Raw genomic sequence first — 23,058 nt, 5'->3', positions numbered from 1 at the left:
GGAGGGACCTGCCATTTTGTTATTAGTTTTCTATATGCCTTATAGATTTGCTGTCCCTCACTTCCTCTTACTAACTTTTGTGTTGCTTCATTTCCTTCTGAATAAAATATTTTGACTCTCTTCTCATTTCCTCTTATATATGATCTATAGATATTTTCTTTGTGGTAGTCATGAGGATTATAATTAACAAAAACTCTACTCTTATACATATCTGTTCCCTACTTTCTGTTACTGATTAAATCTTTATATAGTATATAACAAAGCAGTAATTTTTTAAAAGTTATTTGTCTTTTAAAATGACATAGAAAGTAAAAAGTGGAGTTACAAGTTAAATTATAGTAAAACTCTTACCAAAATTGCTTCTTTCTTCATATGTGTTCACGTTACTGTCAAGTGTCCATGTCAAACTGAGGACTACCTTTAGCATTTCTTACTGGGCAAATCTAGTGGTAACAAACTCCTTCAGCTTTTTTTTTTTTTTAATGAATACTTTATCTTTTAAAGAAACATTAGCATTATGGCAAACTGAGTGGAAGGTATAGAGATTTCCCTTATACCATCTATACTCCCTGCTCCCCAGACCATGGCTTCCTCCACTATCAACATCCAGCACATCTACCACCACAGTAGTAACATTTGTTACAACTGACCAATCCACACTGACATTATAATCACCCCAAGTTCACAGTTATATTAGCCTTTACTCTTGGTGCTGTGCATTCTATACTTTATAACAAGAAGTAGCTATCATTACAGTGTCATACATAGTATTTTCACAGCCTAAAAATCCCGAGTTCCAACTATTCATCTCTCCTTCCCCTCAACCCCTAGAAAAAAAACAGTCTTTCTATCCATAGTTTTCCTTTTCCAGAATGTCAAATAGTTGGAATTTTACAGTGTGTAGCCTTTTCACTTAGTAATATGCATTTAAGGTTCTTCCATGTCTTTTCATGGTTTCATAGCTCATTTCTTTTTTACTACCAAATACTATTTCATTGTCTGGATATATCACAGTTTACCGAAGGACATCCTGGCTGCTTCCAAATTTGGGCAATTATAAATAAAGTTGCTTTAAATATCCATGCACAGATTTTCATGTGGACATAAGTTTTCAGCTCCTTTGGGTAAGTACCATGGAGGGTGACTGCTAGATGGTATGTAAGAGTATGTTTAGTTTTGTAAGAAACTTCCAAACTATCTTCCAAATGGCTGTACCATTTTAGATTCCAAAATATTGCCAGTGAATGAGAGTTCCTGTTAATCCATATTCTCACCAACATTTATTAGTGTTGTCAGTGTTCTGGATTTGGCCATTCTAACAGGTGTGTTGTACAATCTCATTGCTGTCTCACTTTTCCAATTCCCTGATAATATATGATGTGGATGGAGTATGTTCATGTGCTTATTTGCCATTTGTATATCTTATTTGGTGAGGTGTCTGTTAGGTCTTTGGTCAATTTTCTAACAGGTGCTTTTTAATTTTTTTTTGGTTTTGTTTTACTGTTGAGTTTTAAGAGTTCTTCAAGAGCTTTATTGATGAGTTTTATTGTATATCACGGACAATAGTCCTTTCTCAGATGTGTATTTTTTTTTTTTTTTTTATCACAGGATGGTTTTTTTTTTTTTTGTACAAGTATGTTTATAGTAGCATTATTCATAGTGGCCAAAAAGTGGAAACAACCCAAATGCCCATAAACTGATAAATGAATTAATAAAGTGATTATATCCATACAATGGAATGTTATTTGACAATAAAAGGAACACAATACTAATACGTGTTACAAACATTATGCTAGGTATAAGAAAACAGTCTCAAAAGACCAATATTTTGTAATTCTTTTTTTTTTTTTCTAAATTTTTAAAAGAAAATCCATCTTCTCTCAGATATGTATTTTATAAATATTTTCTGCCACTCTGTGGCATGTCTTTTCATTCTCTTGGCAGTGTCACTCATAGAGCGAAAGTTTTCCACTTTTATTAAGTCCAGCTTCTTGATTTCTTCCTTCACAAACTTCACTTTTGGCATCATATCTAAAAAGTCAACAACCAACCCAGGATCGTAGATTTTCTCCTGTTATCTTCAAGGAGTTCTATAGTTATGTGAGGTCTCTGATCCACTTTGAGTTAGTTTTTGAGAAGCATATAAGATCAATGTTTACACTTTTTTACATATGAATGTCCAATTGTGCTAAGCACCATTAATTAAAAAGATTATCTTTGCTCCACTGTATTGCCTTTGCTCCTTTGTCAAAGACCATTTGACTTTATTTATGTGGATCTATTTCTGAGCTCTCTAGTTTGTTCCATTCATATATTTATCTAATTTTTCACCAATATCACACTGTTTTGATCACTGTAGTTTTACAGTAAGTCTTGAAGCCAGGTAATATCAATTTTCTAACTTTGTTCTTTTTAAATATCATGTTGGCCGTTCTGGGTCTTTTGCTTCTCCACAAAAACTTTAAGAATCAGTTTGTTAAAATCCACAAAATAACTTCCTGGGATTTTTTTATTGGAATTGTTTTGAATATGTAGATCTAGTTGGGAAGAACTGACATCTTAACAGTACTCTTCCTATCCATGAACATGGACTATAACTCCATTTATTTAGTTTTTTTTTAAATTCCTCTCATCAGTTTTATACTTTTCTTCATATAGATCTTGTACATATTTTGGGCAGGGTGATAATGCAAATAGTATTTTGCCCTTAATTTCAAATTCTACCAGTTCATTGCCGGTACATAGGGAAGTGATTCACATTTGTATATTAACCACGTAACCTGATTATTTATGACTTTCTATATAAACAATAATGTCATCTGTGAGCAAAGACAGTTTTATTCCTTTTTTCTAAATCAATGTACCTTTTGTTTCTTTTTTTTCCCTCTCAGGCTTTATCTCTGTCTCTCAAATGTGAAGCGAAGTTTTGCCAGATAAGGAATTCTTAGTTGACAGGTTTTTCCCCCCTGCACTTTGAATATATCAGTTTACTGGCTTTTGGCCTACAAGGATTCTGCTGAGAAACTGGCTGATACGTTTACTAAGGATCCCTTGTATATGATGAGTATCTTCTCTTGTGCTGCTTTCAGGATTTTCTCTTTGTCTTTGGTTCTCAATAGTGTGATTATAAAGTGTCTTGAAGTTAGTCTCTTCTGGTTTATCCTACTTCAAGTTGATTAAGCTTATCAGATCTGTAGATTCATGTATTCCATCAAGTTGGGAGCCACTATTCTTTCAAATATTCTTCTTGCCCCCTTTCTCTTTTCCTTCTGAGATTCCCACAGTGTGTGTACTGGTCTAGTTCATGTATCTGACAGATCCCTTAGATACTGCTTGACTTTTCTTCGTTCTTTTTGTTCCTCAGATTTGATAATTTAAACTGTTCCATCTTTAAGTCTGCTTATTCTTTTCTTTCTGTTTGATGAAAGCTACTTTTGAACCCCCTGGTATATTTTTCTTTTTAGTTACTGTATTTTCAGCTGCAGAATTCCTTTCTGGTTCCTTTATATAATTTCTCTCTCTTGATAATCTTGTTTTCTTCATACACTGCTTTGCTATCTTTGTCTATATCTTCCTTTATTTAACTCTTTAGTTTTAAAGACTCTGATTAAGAAAAATGGGAATGGGAGCTTCATTAGGTACATTTTTCATCAATTAATTTTATTCCTTCAAATGGACATAATTTTGTTAACAATGAAAATTTGAATCTTATACTGTGGTAACTCTGGAAATCAAATTCTCCCTCTTGCCCAGCATTTGCTGTTTTGTTTGTTTTTTTTCCTCAATTTTTGTAGGGTAATTCTGTGCTGTGGTAAGTCTGAGGTGAAAGCTTAAAGTCTCTTAGATCTTTTTCTGAGCCTACATCTTTTCTTGGGCATGGGTGATAGTTTTCTAAATTTCCCTCTTTAGTGGTTGCTTTTGAATGTCAAAACAAAAACAAAAAAAGACATTCATGGATGAAACAATGGCCACCAGACTCTGTCTGTACTTTGTTGATCAGAGGCAGTTAGCAGTCAAAATACAAACTCCAATATTTGAAGGACAAGGTCTTCATTGCCTATTTTGGATCCAGCAAGCCATACCAGAGTGGGGGTTGCCATCTTCCCAAATGCCAGTCACAGGGCTGGGGGTGGTGGAAGATAGACAGCTGCTACTACACAAAAGGCTGACATCAACCAATATTGACAAGTTACCCAACATGCTTTCCTCTGGAAGCTTTAAGTGTTTAAAAAGACTGTAAAGTTCCAAAACTGTCAATACAGACAATTTCTGAAAATATAATTGTTGTTTAAGTGGTCAGACAGATACCTACCTATTCCTTCCCACTCTGTTATCTGCCTGACATTACTCTCCTTAGTGTGTTTAAGGCACCAAGCAAGGCATGCAGGAAGTTAATGCTTCAAAGACCTGAACTCCCCTATGGCTTTCAGGGAAAGGTTTTCAAAGACACGGTGAGGCAGACCAAGATCAGATACGTGGTTACCAAGGTAGAAGGAGGGAGCAAGAGGGACGGTCTGGGAGTTTGGGGTTGGTATATGCACACTATTACACTTAAAATGGATAAACAACAAGGTCCTACTGTATAGCACAGGGAACTATATCCAACTGCTTGGGATAAACCATAAGGGAAAATATGAAAAAAAAAAAAAAAGAATGTATAACAGGCTTCCCAAGTGACTCAATGGTAAAGAATCTCCCTGATAATGCAGGAGACGCGATCCCTGGGTCAGGAAGATCCCCTCGACGAGGAAATGGTAATCCACTCCAGTGTTCTTGCCTGGGAAATTCCAGGGACAGAGGAGCCTGACAGGCTACAGACCACAGGGTCGCAAAGAGTAGCACACGACAACTGTGCACAGCACAGCAGCACATATATATGTGCAACTGAGTCACTTTGCCGAACAGCAGAGATCGCCACAATACTGTAAACTGACTATACTTCAACAATAACAACAAAAAAAAGGTGAGGGTGGGGGATTGTGGGGTACATGATCAGCTAGTTCTCATTCTGCTGACTGGTTGGTGGTGAGGTATCAGAAGTTAATTTTGGTTCCAATGGGTATGGGGTATCTACGCTTATGGGCAGCACAGTTAACTTCTTCCACCTGGTGGGGGTTTCAACATCCCCTTTGATAGATGCTACGGCCCTCACGGGGTCTCTATCATGAGATTTGAAAATCTTCCTTCTGCACTTGCAGTTTTGAGGCCTTATTTCAATAAACATCCAGAACTGTGTGTACTCCTCAGTGCCTGCCCACCAGCTGGCCTTCCTCTCTCCATCACATATTTAACACTGTGTGTCAGGCACGTGTGATATACTCATTCATTCTGTGTTGGTTGTATTTTCTCTAGGGGTCCTCTTAAGAAAACACTGTAAGCTAGCCAGAAATAACTTTTTAATGGTTGCAGAGTTCTTTTTGTATCTGTGGAAAGCAATATGTGTAACTGGTGCCCTATTGTTGGACATTCATGGTGTTTCCTTCTCTCTTTCTTCTCTTTTTTCTCTTTCTTCCTCTTCCCCCTCCTCTTTTCCTCCTTCTCCTTCTCAGGGGTTACTTTTTAAAATGTGATTATTTTGAAATTGTATTTTGAGATATTTCATCATTTAGAAGTCTGCATAACTAAGTTAATCAAGTTTACCAGGTGACCAATGATTCATGATGTTACAAAAGCATGCATGACAAAAGAGCCATTCAAAGTGGAAGAAGTCCAGTGGCTTTTAATGTAACAGAGTATGAAAACTTCACTGAGTATAAGAAAGTCATTGACATATGGTTTCAGACTCCACATTGCAACTAACTTCTAAAAAACTACCACTTGTTCAACTTTGGATAACATCAAAGAAGAATACCTACTTTGGATAATATCAAAGAAGAATAAATTTCAATTATCTGAAAAGGCTATTAAAACATGTCTCCCTTCCCCAGATTTTATTATTCTATTTCAACAACAAAAAACCCCCACAAATGACAAGACAATATAGAAACATATGAGTATCCAGTTATCTCATATAAAACAAAACATTAAAAAATATGTAAAACTTTAAAACAAATACTACTCTATTCAGGAATTTTTTGAGAACTATATTTCATAAAAATGTTTATTTATGTTAATATAGAATATTTATCAGTTATTTTAAATGAATTAAACATTCAATTTCTTTCAGCTTTACTTTTAAATTCAATTTAATTTTTTATTAAACATTTCTTGTTAAATGAAAGCTAACAGAATTCATTGCCAAAATATCTGCACAAGAAATATTTAAGAAATGAAGAGCATTGTAAATGGTAAAAATGAGAATATTTTTAAAACTTCCTTTTTCCTGTTAATTGCTTTAAAACCTAATTGTCTAAAAAATAATAATAACAAAGGATGGGAGGAGATGGAACTTTAGTAAGGTTCTTATCCTATACATGTAATGATGTATCATTTAAAAGGATACATCATTAAAAGGGTATGTTACAATGTACACTATAAACCCAGATACAAGCCAATAGTAGAGATAAAACAGAATCATGACAAAAACTAAGCTGATCCAAAAGAAAGTAGGAAAAAAGAACAAAGAATAGATGAGACAAATAGAATATAAGATGACAGATTTAAATCCAATCAATACTTAACATTAATGTAGATGGTCCAAAGATATGTTAAAGCAATTAAATAATCCTTCAATTAAAAATACATAAATTTTTAAAAAAGATATGAATGTTTATAGTGGGGAAGGTTGTGGTGAGGGAGGCAGGGGATGCAAAAGGTATAAGGGAACTCTGTACCTTCCACTCAATTTTGCTTGTAACTAAAACTCTACAAGGTAAGTCAATTAAAAAAATTCACCTCTCATTATAGTAATTACATACTTGTCTGCCATCTTTGAATTAAGGTCTGTAAAGGCAGGGACTATATATATCGTCTTCTCTGCTATGTATCAGTGCAACATTTTTCATCATTATCTACTGATCTCTAAACATACTCCTCCAAAAAAAAATAATAATTAAAGAAACAAACTCTGAAAATGACTTAGAATACAAAATAACTGTAAGTAGACTCCAGTACTCTTGCCTGGAAAATCGCATGGACGGAGGAGCCTGGTAGGCTGCAGTCCATGGGGTCGCTGAGGGTCGGACACGACTGAGTGACTTCACTTTCACTTTTCACTTTCATGCATTAGAGAAGGAAATGGCAACCCACTCCAGTGTTCTTGCCTGGAGAATCCCAGGGAAGGGGGAGCCTGGTGGGCTGCCGTCTATGGGGTCGCACAGAGTCAGACACGACTGAAGCGACTTAGCAGCAGCAGCACCAGCAGCAGACAACAGATGTGCAAGAAGAGCATATAGACATTTTATCTTTTAAGGAAAATATATCTAATGAGAACAAAATGCAAAGTACCACATGAATATCCCTGGAAAAAAATACTTGGAGATTTTCAGATCATGATAAACTCTAGTTTTCCTTTGAATAAAACTAATTCTTCCGTTATAGTAATCAGTCAAAAGAGACTTGTTTTCCTAAAATTCATTTTCCAATTAGAAAGTATAATTATTCTGAAAATATCTATTCAAACGCAAGACAGGTTTTCAAGAAACACAAAGCAATAGTAACTCACCTCTGTACAGGACATAGCATAACCATATTTTTATAATGTACTTAACAGGCGTAGTAAAAGTTAGCTCTGTCATCTCTTTTGAGATAAATAATAATCTTTTGTAAAATTAAAGCTAAAAGAAAAATAATCAGCTAATCTATTTTTCCCCAAAGGAAAAACTCTAAAATATTAATGTGTTTTATTTCCATATCCTTTACATAGTTTGAGCAGATTGTTTAGCACATTAACTCACTAAGAACCTACTATGCCATAAAATATCTGGAATCTTTCCAAAGATAATAACTTTAATAGACCTAAATATTATTAATCTAAGAGTACACATTTGTGGAAATTACTTCAAAAGGGGGAAAAAAACCTATCCTACTGAATTATTCCTTAACATACTTATTGTAAAACTTATTTCCTCTTCTTTGGCTTCTTTTTACTATTTTCATTGTTCTATAATTTGCTAATGTATCAATTTTTAAATGTTCCCAAATATCTAATTAGTAACTGTTTCCAGTGAACTTAAAATCAAGAACAAAGCAATGTTTGACAGATACAGTACCTGACAGAGGATGTTCTTGGCCCGTGATCTCTGGAGTCCATTACCCAACCAACATGACACTCTAGAGGGGGATTTGTACTATGTCTTGTTTTTCTCTTTCTTGGACTCTAAGGAAAAAGAAGTCAAACATTGCAATTACTTTCAGTAGTGTGAACCTCACAAGTAAATTAAAACCCTCTGACTATAAACCAACTCAAACATTTTCATACTGTGGATGACACATTATGAAATCATATGAAGTCACAAAACTCAAACATCTCACACACAAGTTACAAAACTTAGCAAGGCTAAGGTTTCAACACAAGGATTAAAGAAAACACAGCTTAAAATGATTCTTTATTACACCTTCTGATCATCTTTAATTAACACTATCCATGAAATTAAAAGACGCTTACTCCTTGGAAGGAAAGTTATGACCAACCTAGATAGCATATTCAAAAGCAGAGACATTACTTTGCCAACAAAGGTCCGTCTAGTCGAGGCTATGGTTTTTCCTGTGGTCATGTATGGATGTGAGAGTTGGACTGTGAAGAAGGCTGAGTGCTGAAGAATTGATGCTTTTGAACTGTGGTGTTGGAGAAGACTCTTGAGAGTCCCTTGGACTGCAAGGAGATCCAACCAGTCCATTCTGAAGGAGATCAGCCCTGGGGTTTCTTTGGAAGGAATGATGCTGAAGCTGAAACTCCAGTCCTTTGGCCACCTCATGCGAAGAGCTGACTCACTGGAAAAGACTCTGATGCTGGGAGGGATTGGGGGCAGGAGGAGAAGGGGACGACAGAGGATGAGATGGCTGGATGGCATCACTGACTCGATGGACGTGAGTCTGAGTGAACTCTGGGAGTTGGTGATGGACAGGGAGGCCTGGCGTGCTGCGATTCATGGGGTCGCAAAGAGTCAGACATGACTGAGCGACTGAACTGATCTGATTGTAAAGAAGTTATTCCTTAACCTGAGAAGACATCACTATGGTAAAATATCTTTTTTTTTTTAACAAATTCCTGTAACTTAAAATGCAATTTTTTATTGTGATAGAAACTAAAAAAGTCTCATTTTGTAATGGTGAAGTATACAAAATGTAGGCTTTATATTTTTGGTGTTCTGTGTACCTTTACATCAATGGCTTTGGGTTCTTTAACAGGATAAAATCTTGGTGTTTTATTTGGATCTTGTAATCGAGGTGTTCGTGGTGTCTTGGGTGTCCTTGCAGGGTAAATTCTGGGAGATTCTGGAACTGCTGTGGGCAATGAACGGGCCATTGTTGCTGAAGATACTTCTGAAACATCAAACAGCTTCTGACCTAATTCATCAGTCAAATCTGCCAAAAAAAAAAAAAGCTGTTAAAAGTATTTCAGTGCTAGAAAAATTATTTTATTACTGAGAACAAGGATAATTCTGAAATTCTCTATTCTCAGAGTACTTTTTTCATTAGAAATATTTCAAATATACAAGAAAGAATTTAAAAACAAAAAAACACTTGTCTACACATCATCTAGATAACTAAATTTTAATTTTGCTTCATTTCAAACTTTTTTTTTAAAGAAAAATATGCCTAATAACCTTTCCTAATCCCATTTTGCTTTTCCTCCTCAGAGATAACCAGGCTCTTAAATTTTATATTTTTATTTATATATGTAATAATATTATTTTGCATAATTAACTTGATATAAATGGCATCACAGTATAATATCATTTTGCAGGCTTTTTCAGTCAATATTTTGTTTGTGACCATTATTCAAGTTCTATTAATATAGCTTTGGTTTATTCATTTACACTGCAGAATATCATGTTGTATACAAATATTATAATTTATTCATTCTCCTGAAGACAGTGTTTTTACATTTTTGGTATAATCAATAGTGCTGCAGTAAACATTGCTGAAAACGTCTCTGTACAGGTATGAGTATTTCTCTAGGGTTTATATCTGAAATGGAAATACTGAGTCAAGTGCAATGTGCATCGTCTGGTTTACTAAATATTGTTTGCCAACCTGCTTTCTATAGTGGTTTCACCAATTCATACTTTTGACTAGCAGTTATCTTGGTCAAGGCTAGGTTTTGCTTAGACTTTTAAATACTTTTCCATCTCATGGGATTTAAAAGGTATTCACATTTCTTTGGCTACTAGTGAAGTTGAGCATATTTTTATACAGTTAGTACTCAGATTTCCCTTGTGTGAGCTTGCCATTCATATCCTTTTGATTATTTTTCTGTTGGGTTGCTTTTATTAACTAGTTTGTGAAAATCTTAAGGTAAAACACTAAGTAAGCAAGCAAACAAATCAAGTTAAAGTGTCAAAACTGCAGGCTCTATTTCTACATGGTTTTTCTTCAGACTTACCAACTTCTTTTGATTCATACAATAAACTTTTGTTCACTCAACAAATATTACTGAGTACCTGATACATTCCAAGTACTATTTAGACACAAGTTTGTAAACTCAAAAGGGAACTAACCCACTCTGTTACCTAGTCTCACTATCTTGGTATTTTCCTTCCTAGTCCATTATCTTTACTGTTGCCGGGATAATTATTCTGAGGAGCAAATTAGGTCATTTCACATTTCTACTTAAAAATTTTCAGGTTTTCCCCATTGCCTCTAGGAGAGGCATTGGCTCTTTAGCATGGCATATAATCCTCTTCTGATTGTGCTTCAGTTTTGCTTCTATTGTCATTCTCCATTTCAGTCTTGACGCCCCAAATAGCAACCTACTTGTTATTCCTATTTTCTGTTGTTCTTGTTTTCTTGTGTCATATCTTTTCATATGCTTTTTCCTGTATCTAAAAGTCCCTTTCCCTCATCTTTTTACACCCAATTAGACTCACATCATTCCTTTAAAATCCAGCACAAATCCTGAGTACTTTCTCTGGGAATGTGTAGCATTGTTCAAACATCTTCTGCCAACAGAATTAACCATTAATCAATTATTTTTTGTGCCACCTCTGCATTTTTATCCATTTATTTTTAGATTCATTAAATTGAAATTTATTTTCTTATATATCTTCCATTAAATGCTAGCAGTAAATCTCAGTGTTTCTCTGAAAGCAAGGGCCACAATCTATATATGTACACCAGGATCTACAATTGTACCTAGGAAAAAGTATATCCCCATCCAATGACTGAAAAACTTAACTGAATTGTGTTAATGGTATTTTTCTGTATGGTAAGATGATACACAATCTCAGGGGTTAAAAGTAGGAGCATACACTGAAAAATATGGTAAATCCAGTGCCCTTGTAAAAGAAATATTCAAAGATCTAGGAGCAGTAACAACCCAGAAATCCTAAGTGTCCTAGCATCTAGATTATGGCTTCTAAATTCCACTTCCCACTGATCAGTCTCCTTTAAAAAAAAAAAGTCTGAAGCACAAAGTATTATAAAAGCCTAGAAAATCTTGAGCCAGAAAGCAATGAAGTTAAAAATGAAAATATTAGCATGGTTCATGAAGACTAGCAGCAAACTTTAGGAGACACTGCCAGTCAAAACAATGACCGAATTGGCCTAAGAACATCAAATAAACAGACCCCATGAGTTCATAATGGTTACTTTAAAACTTAATCAAATTTCTAGGCTGCTATGGCACCAACTCATTATTCTGAAAATGATCAATAGAATACAAGAAAAGAAAAAAGAATTTAACCTTTTTTGTAAATTGAATTCCAGAATAAATAAAGAGTTAATTAAAAGAAAAAATTCTTCCTTACAGAATTCTAGGTTAAGAAACATAAAAGGAATAACAAAATTAGAAGATGACTATTTTGCAACTTTAGTGAAATAGAGGATCAGGAAAATATTCATCAATACCTGCTAAAATCATTTGGTAAAATGCTGAGGAGAGATTTAATGACCCATGAAAGAAATAATTGTTATACTAACTTCTGTAAAAGGAAAAACTTCGGCTTTGAGAACACTTTGAAGAGAATAAAAAGACAAGCCACAGAATGTCAAACAGTATTTGTAAAACACACATATGATAAAGGACTATTATCCAAGATACACAAAGGATTGTCAAAATTCAACAACAATAACAACAAAAACCTGATTAGAAAATGGGCCAGAGACCTAACAGACGCCTTACCAAAGAAGATATATAGATGGCAAAAAGCACACGGAGATACTCCACATCAGATATCATCAGGGAACTGCAAAGTAAGACAACAATGAGATTGTGCAACACATCTATTAGACTGGCCAAAACCCAGAACACTGACAACACTAACAAATGCGGATGAGAATATGAAGTAACAGGAACTCTCATTCACGGTGGTATTGTAGAAATGAAAAATGGTACAGCCACTTTGGAAGACAGTTTGGAAGTTTCATACAAAACTAAACATACTCTTACATACCATCAAGCAGTCACCCTCCTTGGTACTTACCCAAAGGAGCTGAAAACTTTCGTCCACACAAAAATCTGCACATGGATATTTAAAGCAGTATTATTTATAACTGCCCAAACTTGGAAGCAACCACATGTCGTTTAGTAGGTAAGTGGATAAATAAATGCTATATATGACACTATAATGATGACTACATCTCATTATACATTTATCCAAATCAACAGGATATACAACACCAAGAGTAAATGCTGGGACTTCCCTGGTGGTCCAGGGAATCCTCATACCAATGCAGGGTACACGGGTTTGATATCTGGTCTGGGAAGATTCCACATGTCACAGAGCAACTAAGCCCAGGAGCTACAACTACTGAGCCCACACGCGGCAACTACTGAAGCCCACATGCCTGGGGCCCATGCTCAGCAACAAGAGAAGCCACTGTAATGAGAAGCCCTCACACAACTAGAGTAGGCCCCACTCACTGCAAATACAGAAAGCTCACACACAGCAACAAAGGGCCAGAACAGCCAAAAATAAATTAAAAACTTTTAAAAGAATAAGAAAAACAGAAACTAAAAAAAAAAAAAAGTAAATGCTAATGTAACTATGGACTTTTGCTGATTATGATGTGTGAACGTAGGCTCATCAATAGTTAACAAACGTACCACTCTGATGTGGGCTGTTGCTCTGAGGAGGCAACCTCTTTCACCAGATGGGTAATAGCTAGTAAGCTAGGGTCAGGGTGTAAATGTGAAATCTCTGTACTCTCCTCTAAATTTTGCCATGAGCCTAAAACTGCTCTAGCAACAAAAGCCTTGGGGGAAAAAAAAATTAAGGGAAACTTTATGATGAATAGATCAGGCTGATAACATCTAAACTCAGTGATAACATCAGTAAACATGCTCAGGTGCTTCAGTCCTGTCCAACTCTCTTAAAGAGAGAGTCCATATATCATGGACTATAGCCCTCCATGCTCCTCTGTCCATGGGATCCTCCAGGCAAGAATACTGAAGTAGGTTGCCATTTCCTTCTCCAGGGGATCTTCCCGATCCAGGGGATTGAACCTGAGTATCCTGTGTCTCCTGCATTGCAGGATGATTTTTCACAGCTGAGCCACAAGGGGAAGCCCAAGATAAGTACATGGGAGTTCATTAACAGTTTTCTCTGCTTTTATCTTTATCTGAACATTTTCATATTAAAAAGTTAAAGTTTTATTTCAGTCTTACATTTATTTTATTCCAGGTTTAATTAGGTCTGAATTTGACCCATCACCAAGAGCAGATATACCAGTTTTATGAAGATTAAGATCTATAAAGTACTTTTTGTTATCTCAAAAGAAACATTTTACAAAATTTGTGTAGTGTATCATTTACCAATTTATAATATTTTCACAAAAAAATTACCAAAAATAGTTAAGAAAATTGCAAGTACATAAAATATATTCAGTACAAAAATTATATTACTAGAAATATAAGTAGTTAGGAAATAAGAATACATTAAAAGTATTTTTTATAAAATACAAAGATGACATATAAATATCATTTAGATATTATAACTTCTTTTTAGTTAAAATCATGGGCCATCTCTTATATGTGAATGTTCAAAATAGCATTTTCCATAATAGCCAAAAGTGGAAAAAGAAAACAAATATACACCTATTTCCAAGTGGATAAACAAAATGAAGTATGTCCATACTATAGAACACTACACCTTACAAGAAGGAGAGAAGCACCAACATAAGCAACAACATGGATTAATGTCAAAATTATTATATTAATTGAAAGAAGCCAAACACATTGACTACATATACATCCCATTTATATGAAATTTCTAGGAAGTGCATAAACATAAAGACAGAAAGCAGATCACTGGTTACATCAGACTGAAATTGAGTGCTGACATTGACTGCAAATGATTGTGAGGGAACTTTTAGCATGATGCAATTTAAAAATAATTATGGGGGACTTCCCTGGTGACCCAGTGGCTAAGACTCCATATTCCTAATGCACAGGGCCTGGGTTTGATACCTGGTCAGGGAACTAGATCCCACATGCTGCAACTAAGACCCAGCACAGTTAAATAAATTTAAAAACAGAAACAAAACAACTAAATTATGGCACTGGTGTACAAATACACAAATTTACTGACATTAATCACACTATACACTTAAAGTGAGTTAATTTTGTGTAAATTATACCTCAAAAAAGCTTTAAAACACAGAAGACCAGGCCATCTGCTCTTTGGGAACATCAATTGTGATCGTCTACCATACAATTTCTGCTAAAAAGTTTATCAAATAAGACTGATATTTCAAGGATTAGGCTAAAGTACTAATTTTCAAAGTGTAGTCCCAACCAGTGGGAATAGCAAGAGAACTAGAATTAGAAGTGGAGACTGAAAATGAGACTAAATTGCTGTAATCTCATAAGAAAGTGGTTTCTTAAGATGAGATCTACTTATTCCTAATGAAGATGCTGTGAAGAATGTAGAAATGACAACAAAGAATTTAGAATACTGTATAAACTTAGTTGCTAAAGCAGTGGCAGGGTTTGAGAGGACTGACTCCAATTTTGAAAGAAGATCTACTGTGGGTAAAATGTTATCAAACAGCATTAAACGTCACAGAGAAATTGTTCATGAAATGAAGAGTCAACCAATTCAGTGGACTTGATAGTTCTCTTATTTTAAGAAACTGCCACAGCCACCCCAACTTTCAGCAACCACAACCCTGATCAGTCAACAGCCATCAACACTGAGGCGAGGCACTCCACCAGGAAAAGGACTGTTACAACTTACTGAAGGCTCTGATGATGGTTATCATTTTTTTAAGCAATAAAATACTTTTAAATTAAGATATGCTCATTTTAATTTTAGACATAATGCTATTGCACACTTAATAGACCACAGTATAGTGTAAACATACTGTATACAGACTGTAAAACCAAAAATTCATGTGACTTGCTTCACTGTGGTATTTACTTTATTATGGTGGTCTGGAACCAAATACAAAATATCTCTGAGGTATGCCTGTATCTCTAAAGACCCTACAAACATTGAAAGAATAAAAAAGGAATATTACTAAAAACACACCCCAAAATGACAAACTCTTTAATATATAAACTACAAAAGTTCACTCAAGAAAAGCTAGATTAACTAAATAGGCCCATGTCTCTTTAAAAAATTAATTAGTAGTTAAAAACATTTCAACAATTCTAGACCCAGATGACTTCACTGGCAAATTCTACCATGCCTATAAGGAATCAAAATACAGAAGAGGAGGGAATGCTTACTAACTCATTTATAAGGCAGTATTCCCTGATACCAAAATCAAGCAAAGATAATCCAAGAAAAACCAATATTCTTCATTCCGCTAAAAAAAAAGCAAATGGAATCTAACAGTGTATAAAAAGGGTAGTATGTCACAGTCAAATAAGGTTTATACTGGGCTCATTATTTGAAAATAATTCAATGCAATTCACAATACAAATAAGCTAATTAAGACAAACATGTAATCATTTCAAAAGACCCAGAAAAAAAAATCCCCCCCCCCAAAAATCAGCATCCATTCATGATTAAAAACTCTCAGGAGAATAGTATTGAAACATGTATATTACCATATGTGAAATAGATCACCAGTCCAAGTTCAATGCATGAAACAGGGTACTCAAAGCCAGTGCACTGGGACAACCCAGAAGGACGGGATGGGGAGGGAGGTGAGGGGGCAATTCAGGATGGGGGACACATGTATACCCATAGCTGATTCATGTCAATGTATGGCATAAACCACCACAATACTGTAAAGTAATTAGCCTCCAAATAAAATAAATAAGAATTTTTAAAAAACTCTCAGTACACTAGAAATAAAATCTACAACTATTATCATACTTAATGGTGAAAGACTGAATGCTTTCCTCCTAAAATCAGAAACAATGCAAGGATGTCTTGTAACTTCTATTCAACATCATGTTGGAGGTCCCAATCAATGTAATAAGACAATAAATGAAAGTATATAAAAATAAGAAATGAACTGCAGCTATTCACAGACAACATGACTATCTACGCAGAAATCGATCAATGTAAAATATATTGAAGAATCTACAGAAAGAGCTACTAGAACTATTACTGGTAAGTTTATCAATATCACAGGATACACAGCTGTATTAGTCATTCTCCAGAGTAAAGGAACCAACAGGATAGAAAAGAAGATTTAATATGAGGATTTGGCTTACAAGATTATGGAGGATGAGAAATCTCACAATCTGTCATCTATAAGCTGGAAACTTAGAAAAGCCAGTGATGTAATTCAGCTCAGAGTCCAAAGGCCTGAGACCTAGGGAAGTTGATGATATAAATACCAATCTAAGATGAGACGAGACGTCCCAGTCAATAAGACAGCAAAAAAGGAGCAAATTCCTCCTTCCTCCACATTTTTGTTCTATTCAGACCTTCAGTGGATTCGATGATGTCCACCCATACTGAGGATGGCAATCTACCATGCCCAACAATTCAGATACTTATCTCATGTAGAAAAAGCATCACAGAGACACCCAGAAGCAATGTCTAACCAGACATCCGGTTATCCTCTGATTCAGTTAAGCTGACACTTAAAATTAACATCACAAAGAATAATATGAAAAAAATCTATCCTATTTCTATATACTAGCAATAAACAATGGATAATAAAAATTTTAAAGCACCATTTATAGCAACACCAAAATCATAATATACTTAAGGACATAGGTAACAAAATGTGTACAAAATACAACAAAAACCATAAGACACTGAAGAACAAATACTTAAAAGGAGAAGTATACCATATTCATAGACTGGAAGATTCAATTCTGTTAAAATTTTATAATTCTTCCTAAACTGTAGATTCAGTGCAGTTCCAATCAAAATACTAGTTGGAATTTTTATAGACATCGATAAGCTATTTTTATAATTTATGTGAAAATGCAAGGAAACTAGAATAGTCAAAATATTTTGGAAATAAAAAGAGAAAAAAAGGTGGACGGCACATATTGATTTTTAAGATTACAGTTATAAGGACTTCCCTGGTGGTCCAATGGTTAAGAATTTGTCTTCCAATGTAGGGAACATGGGTTCAATCCCTGGTCAAGGAATTAAGATCCCACATGCCACAGAGCAACTAAATCCAAGCACTGCAACTATAGAGCCTGTGCGCCGCAACTAGAAAAAACCCCCTTGCACTGCAACAAAGGCCCAACACAACCAAAAAAGAAAAAAGTTCTGCTCTTCAAAAGGTGCTCTTTTTTTGGCCACACCACACAGTTTTTGCAAGATCACAGTTCTCCAACCAGAGATTAAACCAGGCCACAACCGAGAAAGTCCTAGATCCTAACCACTAGACCACCAAGGAACTCCCAATAGGCATTCTTAAGAAATGAAAAGATAAATCTTTAGATTGGGGGAAGATATGTGAAAATTACATAGGAATCAAAAGACGCTTACTCCTTGGAAGGAAAGTTATGACCAACCTAGATAGCATATTCAAAAGCAGAGATATTATTTTGCCAACAAAGGTCCGTCTAGTCAAGGCTATGGTTTTTCCAGTAGTCATGTATGGATGTGAGTTGGACTGTGAAGAAAGCTGAGCGCTGAAGAATTGATGCTTTTGAACTGTGGTGTTAGAGAAGACTCTTGAGAGTCCCTTGGACTGCAAGGAGATCCAACCAGTCCATTCTGAAGGAGATCAGCCCTGGGTGTTCTTTGGAAGGAATGATGCTGAAGCTGAAACTCCAGTACTTTGGCCACCTCATGCGAAGAGCTGACTCACTGGAAAAGACTCTGATGCTGGGAGGGATTGGGGGCAGGAGGAGAAGGGGACGACAGAGGATGAGATGGCAGGACGGCATCACTGACTCGATGGACGTGAGTTTGAGTGAACTCTGGGAGTTGATGATGGACAGGGAGGCCTGGCGTGCTGCAATTCATGGGGTTGCAAAGAGTCAGACACGACTGAGCGACTGAACTGAACTGAACTGAACTGAATAAAGACTTGGATTAGAATAAAGAACTCTGAAAGCTCAGCAAGGAAACAACTAAAAAAAAAAAAAAAAACTCAAAATACTTGAGCAATCACTTCACCAAAGATATACCAATAGCAAAAAAAAAAAAAAAATGCTCAGCACTGTTAGTCATAATGAGACACTGCTGCTGCTGCTAAGTCGCTTCAGTCGTGTCTGACTCTGTGCGACCCCAGAGATGGCAGCGCACCAGGCTTCCCCATCCCTGGGATTCTCCAGGCAAGAACACTGGAGTGGGTTGCCATTTCCTTCTCCAATGCGTGAAAGTGAAAAGTCAAAGTGAAGTCGCTCAGTCGTGTCCGACTCTAGCGACCCCATGGACTGCAGCCCACCAGGCTCCTCCATCCACGGGATTCTCTAGGCAAAAGTACTGGAGTGGGGTGCCATTGCCTTCTCCATAATGAGACACTACTACATACCTAATAGAAAGGGAAAAATATTTTAAAACTTTGCAATACCAACTGCTGGTGAAGACATGGAGCAATGGGAACCCTCATACATTACTGGTGGGGATGCAAAGTGACATAGCCACTTTGGAAAACCATTAGACAGTTTCTTATAAAGTTAAAAACACTTACCACATGATCCAGCAATCCCACTCCAAGTATTTACCCAACTGACATGAAAACTTATCATCTTACCAAAACCTATAAGCAAATATTTATAGCATCTTTATTGACAATCACCAAAAAATAAAAACAACCCACATGTTCTTCAACTAATGGTAAATTGCTTATATCCATGTGAAGGAATATTACTTACCAATAAAAAGGACACACAAAATATGGGTGAATCTCAAATGCATTACTGTATTTACATTACTGTAAATAAAAGAAGCCAGACACAAAGGGTTACACTCCATACAATTCCATTTATATGATATTCTGGTAAAGGCAAAATTATAGAAGTAGAAAACAGAAAACAGGCTGCCAAAGGCTAGGCATGGGGTTGGCTACAAAGAGGCATAGGAGAATTTGAGCAGAGTAATAGAACTTTGCTGTAATTTGAGTAGTTGGTAATTACAAGACTATGCATTTGTCAAAATTCCCAAATCTGTATATGCAAAAAGTGAAATTTATTGAGTATAAATGATATCTTTTAAAAAAAGAAATAAAAAAGACAATTCTGGATCCCTGTAAAGTGGAATGAAAGGAAGGAGACAGATTAGGAGTTATTATAATTAACCAATGTAAAATGATGGTAGCTTTTGTGTGATAGAAGTAGTGAAGATGAGAAGTGGTTAGGTTCTGGATATATTTTAAAGGATAATGGAAATAATCTGCCAAGGAATAAGAAATAAGAGGTTGAAAAAGAAAGAGATCAAAAATAACATCAAGATTTTTTTTCCCCTGTACAACTAGAAAGATACAGTTAACATATCATAGAGATGTGGAAGTCTGGGAGAATTCCTTGGAAAGGGGTGGGAATTCAGACTTTCAATTTTCACCATATGAAGTTTGACATGTTTATAAAATATCCAAGTGAAACTGCTGAAACACAGTTATTTATTCAGAACACAGGATGGAGTCTGTACATATAAATTTGATAGTCACTTTTATGCATTGGAGAAGGAAATGGCAATCCACTCCAGTGTTCTTGCCTGGAGAATCCCAGGGACGGGGGAGCCTGGTGGGTGCCGTCTCTGGGGTTGCACAGAGTCAGACACAACTGAAGCGACTTAGCAGCAGCAGCCGCAGCAGTATAAGGATTGGAGAAGGCAATGGCACCCCATTCCAGTACTCTTGTCTGGAATATCCCATGGATGGTGGAGCCTGGTAGGCTGCAGTCCATGGGGTCGCTAAGAGTCGGATACAACTGATCGACTTCACATTCACTTTTCACTTTCATGCATTGGAGAAGGAAATGGCAACCCACTCCAGTGTTCTTGCCTGGAGAATCCCAGAGACCGGGGAGCCTGGTGGGCTGCCGTCTACGGGGTCGCACAGAGTCGGACACGACTGAAGTGACTTAGCAGCAGCAGCAGCACTATAAGGATGCCATTTAAAAACATGAAACTAAATACTATTACCTGCAGAGTTACTGAGAATCAGAAAGAAGAAATTTGAAGATAAAGCGCTAAAGCATCCAAAGCCTGGGGAAATGGGAAAGAAGCAGCAAATAAAAGACTCCATGAAGTTGAATGAGAACTAAGCAAACAGTGTCTAGGAAGAAGAATGTTTCAAGACAAAGAATGACTGATCCAGTGCTGTCAGGGAAGATGATGATTGCCTTGACCCGTCTTAAACACAAAGATCTCTAGGGCAATAGCTAAAGCTGATTTGGGGGTGAGGGGTGGAAGTGTGTTTGGATCAGGTCTAGAGGATAAACAGGAAGATAGATATTAATGACAGTGAAAACAAAATATTTTTTTTTCACCTCAAATTCTATTTTTTAAAGCAACAGCAATTCTTTATTACTATCAGCGTTTTACAGCATTTCCTATCCTTTCACCTTTCAATTTCTGTGTATACTTATGACACACAACAGCATAGAGCTGAATATCCTTTAAATCCAATCCATAACTGTCTTTCTAACTGAAAGTTAATCTATTCAACATTTTTAAGCAATATATTGGATTGATTTCTGTCTTCTTAATTTGTGCTTAATTTTATTTTTGTTCATATTTTTAAAACTTGGAGATTATAGCACATGAAGGTTTACACACACCCACACACACACACAGACTTTAAAATACAGTTGATTTAGAAATGAAAATGAGAACAAGAAACTAAGTATGGAAAAAATTCAAGCTTTCCAAAAACACTGTATTAAAAAAAAAAACCTTTGGGTAATTATCTGAGACTTTACTTAAAGAGCATAATCATTTATATTCAGGTTGGTACCCACAAACCCACCAAGGCCAAAACATAAATTTCAGATGCAGGCAAACCATTTGCAGACTCTCCAGATAGAATTCCTTCCATTTCTCAGGAATTAAACATTGTATATATATTAAACACTATATATATATTGTGGATGAAGCAAAAACTGGAATCAAGACTGCCAGGCATACAGCATAGTGACTCAATATATTTATGGATTTTATTCCATTTAAAGTTACTACAAAAGAATGGCTATATTCCTATGTACTGTACATTATAATGTAGCTTATCAACTTTATACACATATGAGTATGTTTTTCCATAGGCATTTTCCTATGGCTCACATGGTAAGTAATCTGCCTGCAATGCAGGAGACCCAGGTTCAATCCCTGGGTCAGCAAAGAGATTATTGAGAAATATCAATAACCTCAGATATGCAGATAACACTACCCTTATGGCAGAAAGTGAAGAAGAACTAAAGAGCTTCTTGATGAAAGTGAAAGAGGAAAGTGAAAGAGATGACTTAAAACTCAACATTCAGAAAACTAAGATCATGGCATCCAGTCCCATCACTTCATGGCAAATAGATGGGGAAACAATGGAAACAGTGAGAGACTTTATTTTGGGGGGCTCTAATCAAGGCTATGGTTTTTCCAGTGGTCATGTATGGATGTGAGAGTTGGACTGTGAAGAAAGCTGAGCACTGAAGAATTGATGCTTTTGAATTGTGGTGTTGGAGAAGACTCTTGAGAGTCCCTTGGACTGCAAGGAGATCCAACCAGTCCATTCTAAAGGAGATCAGCCGTGAGTGTTCTTTGGAAGGAATGATGCTGAAGCTGAAACTCCAGTACTTTTGGCCACCTCATGAGAAGAGCTGACTCACTGGAAAAGACTCTGATGCTGGGAGGGATTGGGGGGCAGGAGGAAAAGGGGATGACAGAGGATGAGATGGCTGGATGGCATCACTGACTCGATAGTCATGAGTTTGAGTGAACTCTGGGAGTTGATGATGGACAGGGATGCCCGGCGTGCTACGATTCATGGGGTTGCAAAGAGTCAAACACGACTGAGCGACTGAACTGAACTGAACTGAAAATCACTGCAGATGGTGACTGCAGCCAATGAAATTAAAAGACACTTGCTCCTTGGAAGAAAAGCTATGACCAACCTAGACAGAATGTTAAAAAGCAGAGACACTACTTTGCCAACATAGGTCTGTCTAGTAAAAGCTATGGTTTTTCTAGTAGTCATGTATGGATGTGAGAGTTGGACTATAAAGAAAGCTGAGCACCGAAGAATTGATGTTTTTGAATTGTGGTGTTGGAGGAGACTCTTGAGAGTCCCTTGGACTGCAAGGAGATCCAACCAGTCCATCCTAAAGGAAATCAGTTCTGAATATTCATTGGAAGGACTGATGTTGAAGCTGAAACTCCAAAACTTTGGCCACCTGATGCGAAGAACTGACTCACTGGAAAAGATCCTGATGCTGGGAAAGATTGAAAGTGGGAGAAGAAGGGGATGACAGAGGATGAGATGGTTGGATGGCATCACCAACTTGATGGACATGAGTTTGAGTAGGCTCCAGGAGTTGGTGATGGACAGGGAAGCCAGGTATGCTGCAGTTCATGGGGTTGCAAAGAGTCAGACACAACTGACCGACTGAACTGAAACACTATATTAAAATTTTTAAATTAATTCCCCTTGCTC

The 23,058-nt window shown here is 36.2% G+C and overlaps 1 protein-coding gene across 1 annotated transcript in view; it reads right to left on the bottom strand.

The window, feature by feature from the left end:
- Positions 1–23,058, bottom strand: part of LARP1B (La ribonucleoprotein domain family member 1B) — a 58,633-nt gene that overhangs the window by 24,249 nt on the left and 11,326 nt on the right. The window contains exons 3-4 of the mRNA XM_027567353.1: positions 9,257–9,465; positions 8,151–8,257 (exon numbers count right to left, since the gene is read on the bottom strand). Of these exons, the coding sequence (XP_027423154.1) occupies positions 8,151–8,257; positions 9,257–9,465 (316 nt within the window). The remainder of the gene's footprint in view (positions 1–8,150; positions 8,258–9,256; positions 9,466–23,058) is intronic.

This window comes from Bos indicus x Bos taurus, chromosome 17, assembly GCF_003369695.1.
Source record: "Bos indicus x Bos taurus breed Angus x Brahman F1 hybrid chromosome 17, Bos_hybrid_MaternalHap_v2.0, whole genome shotgun sequence".
Classification (NCBI taxonomy): Eukaryota; Metazoa; Chordata; class Mammalia; order Artiodactyla; family Bovidae; genus Bos; species Bos indicus x Bos taurus.
This window is presented reverse-complemented; position numbering and strand designations above follow the sequence as displayed.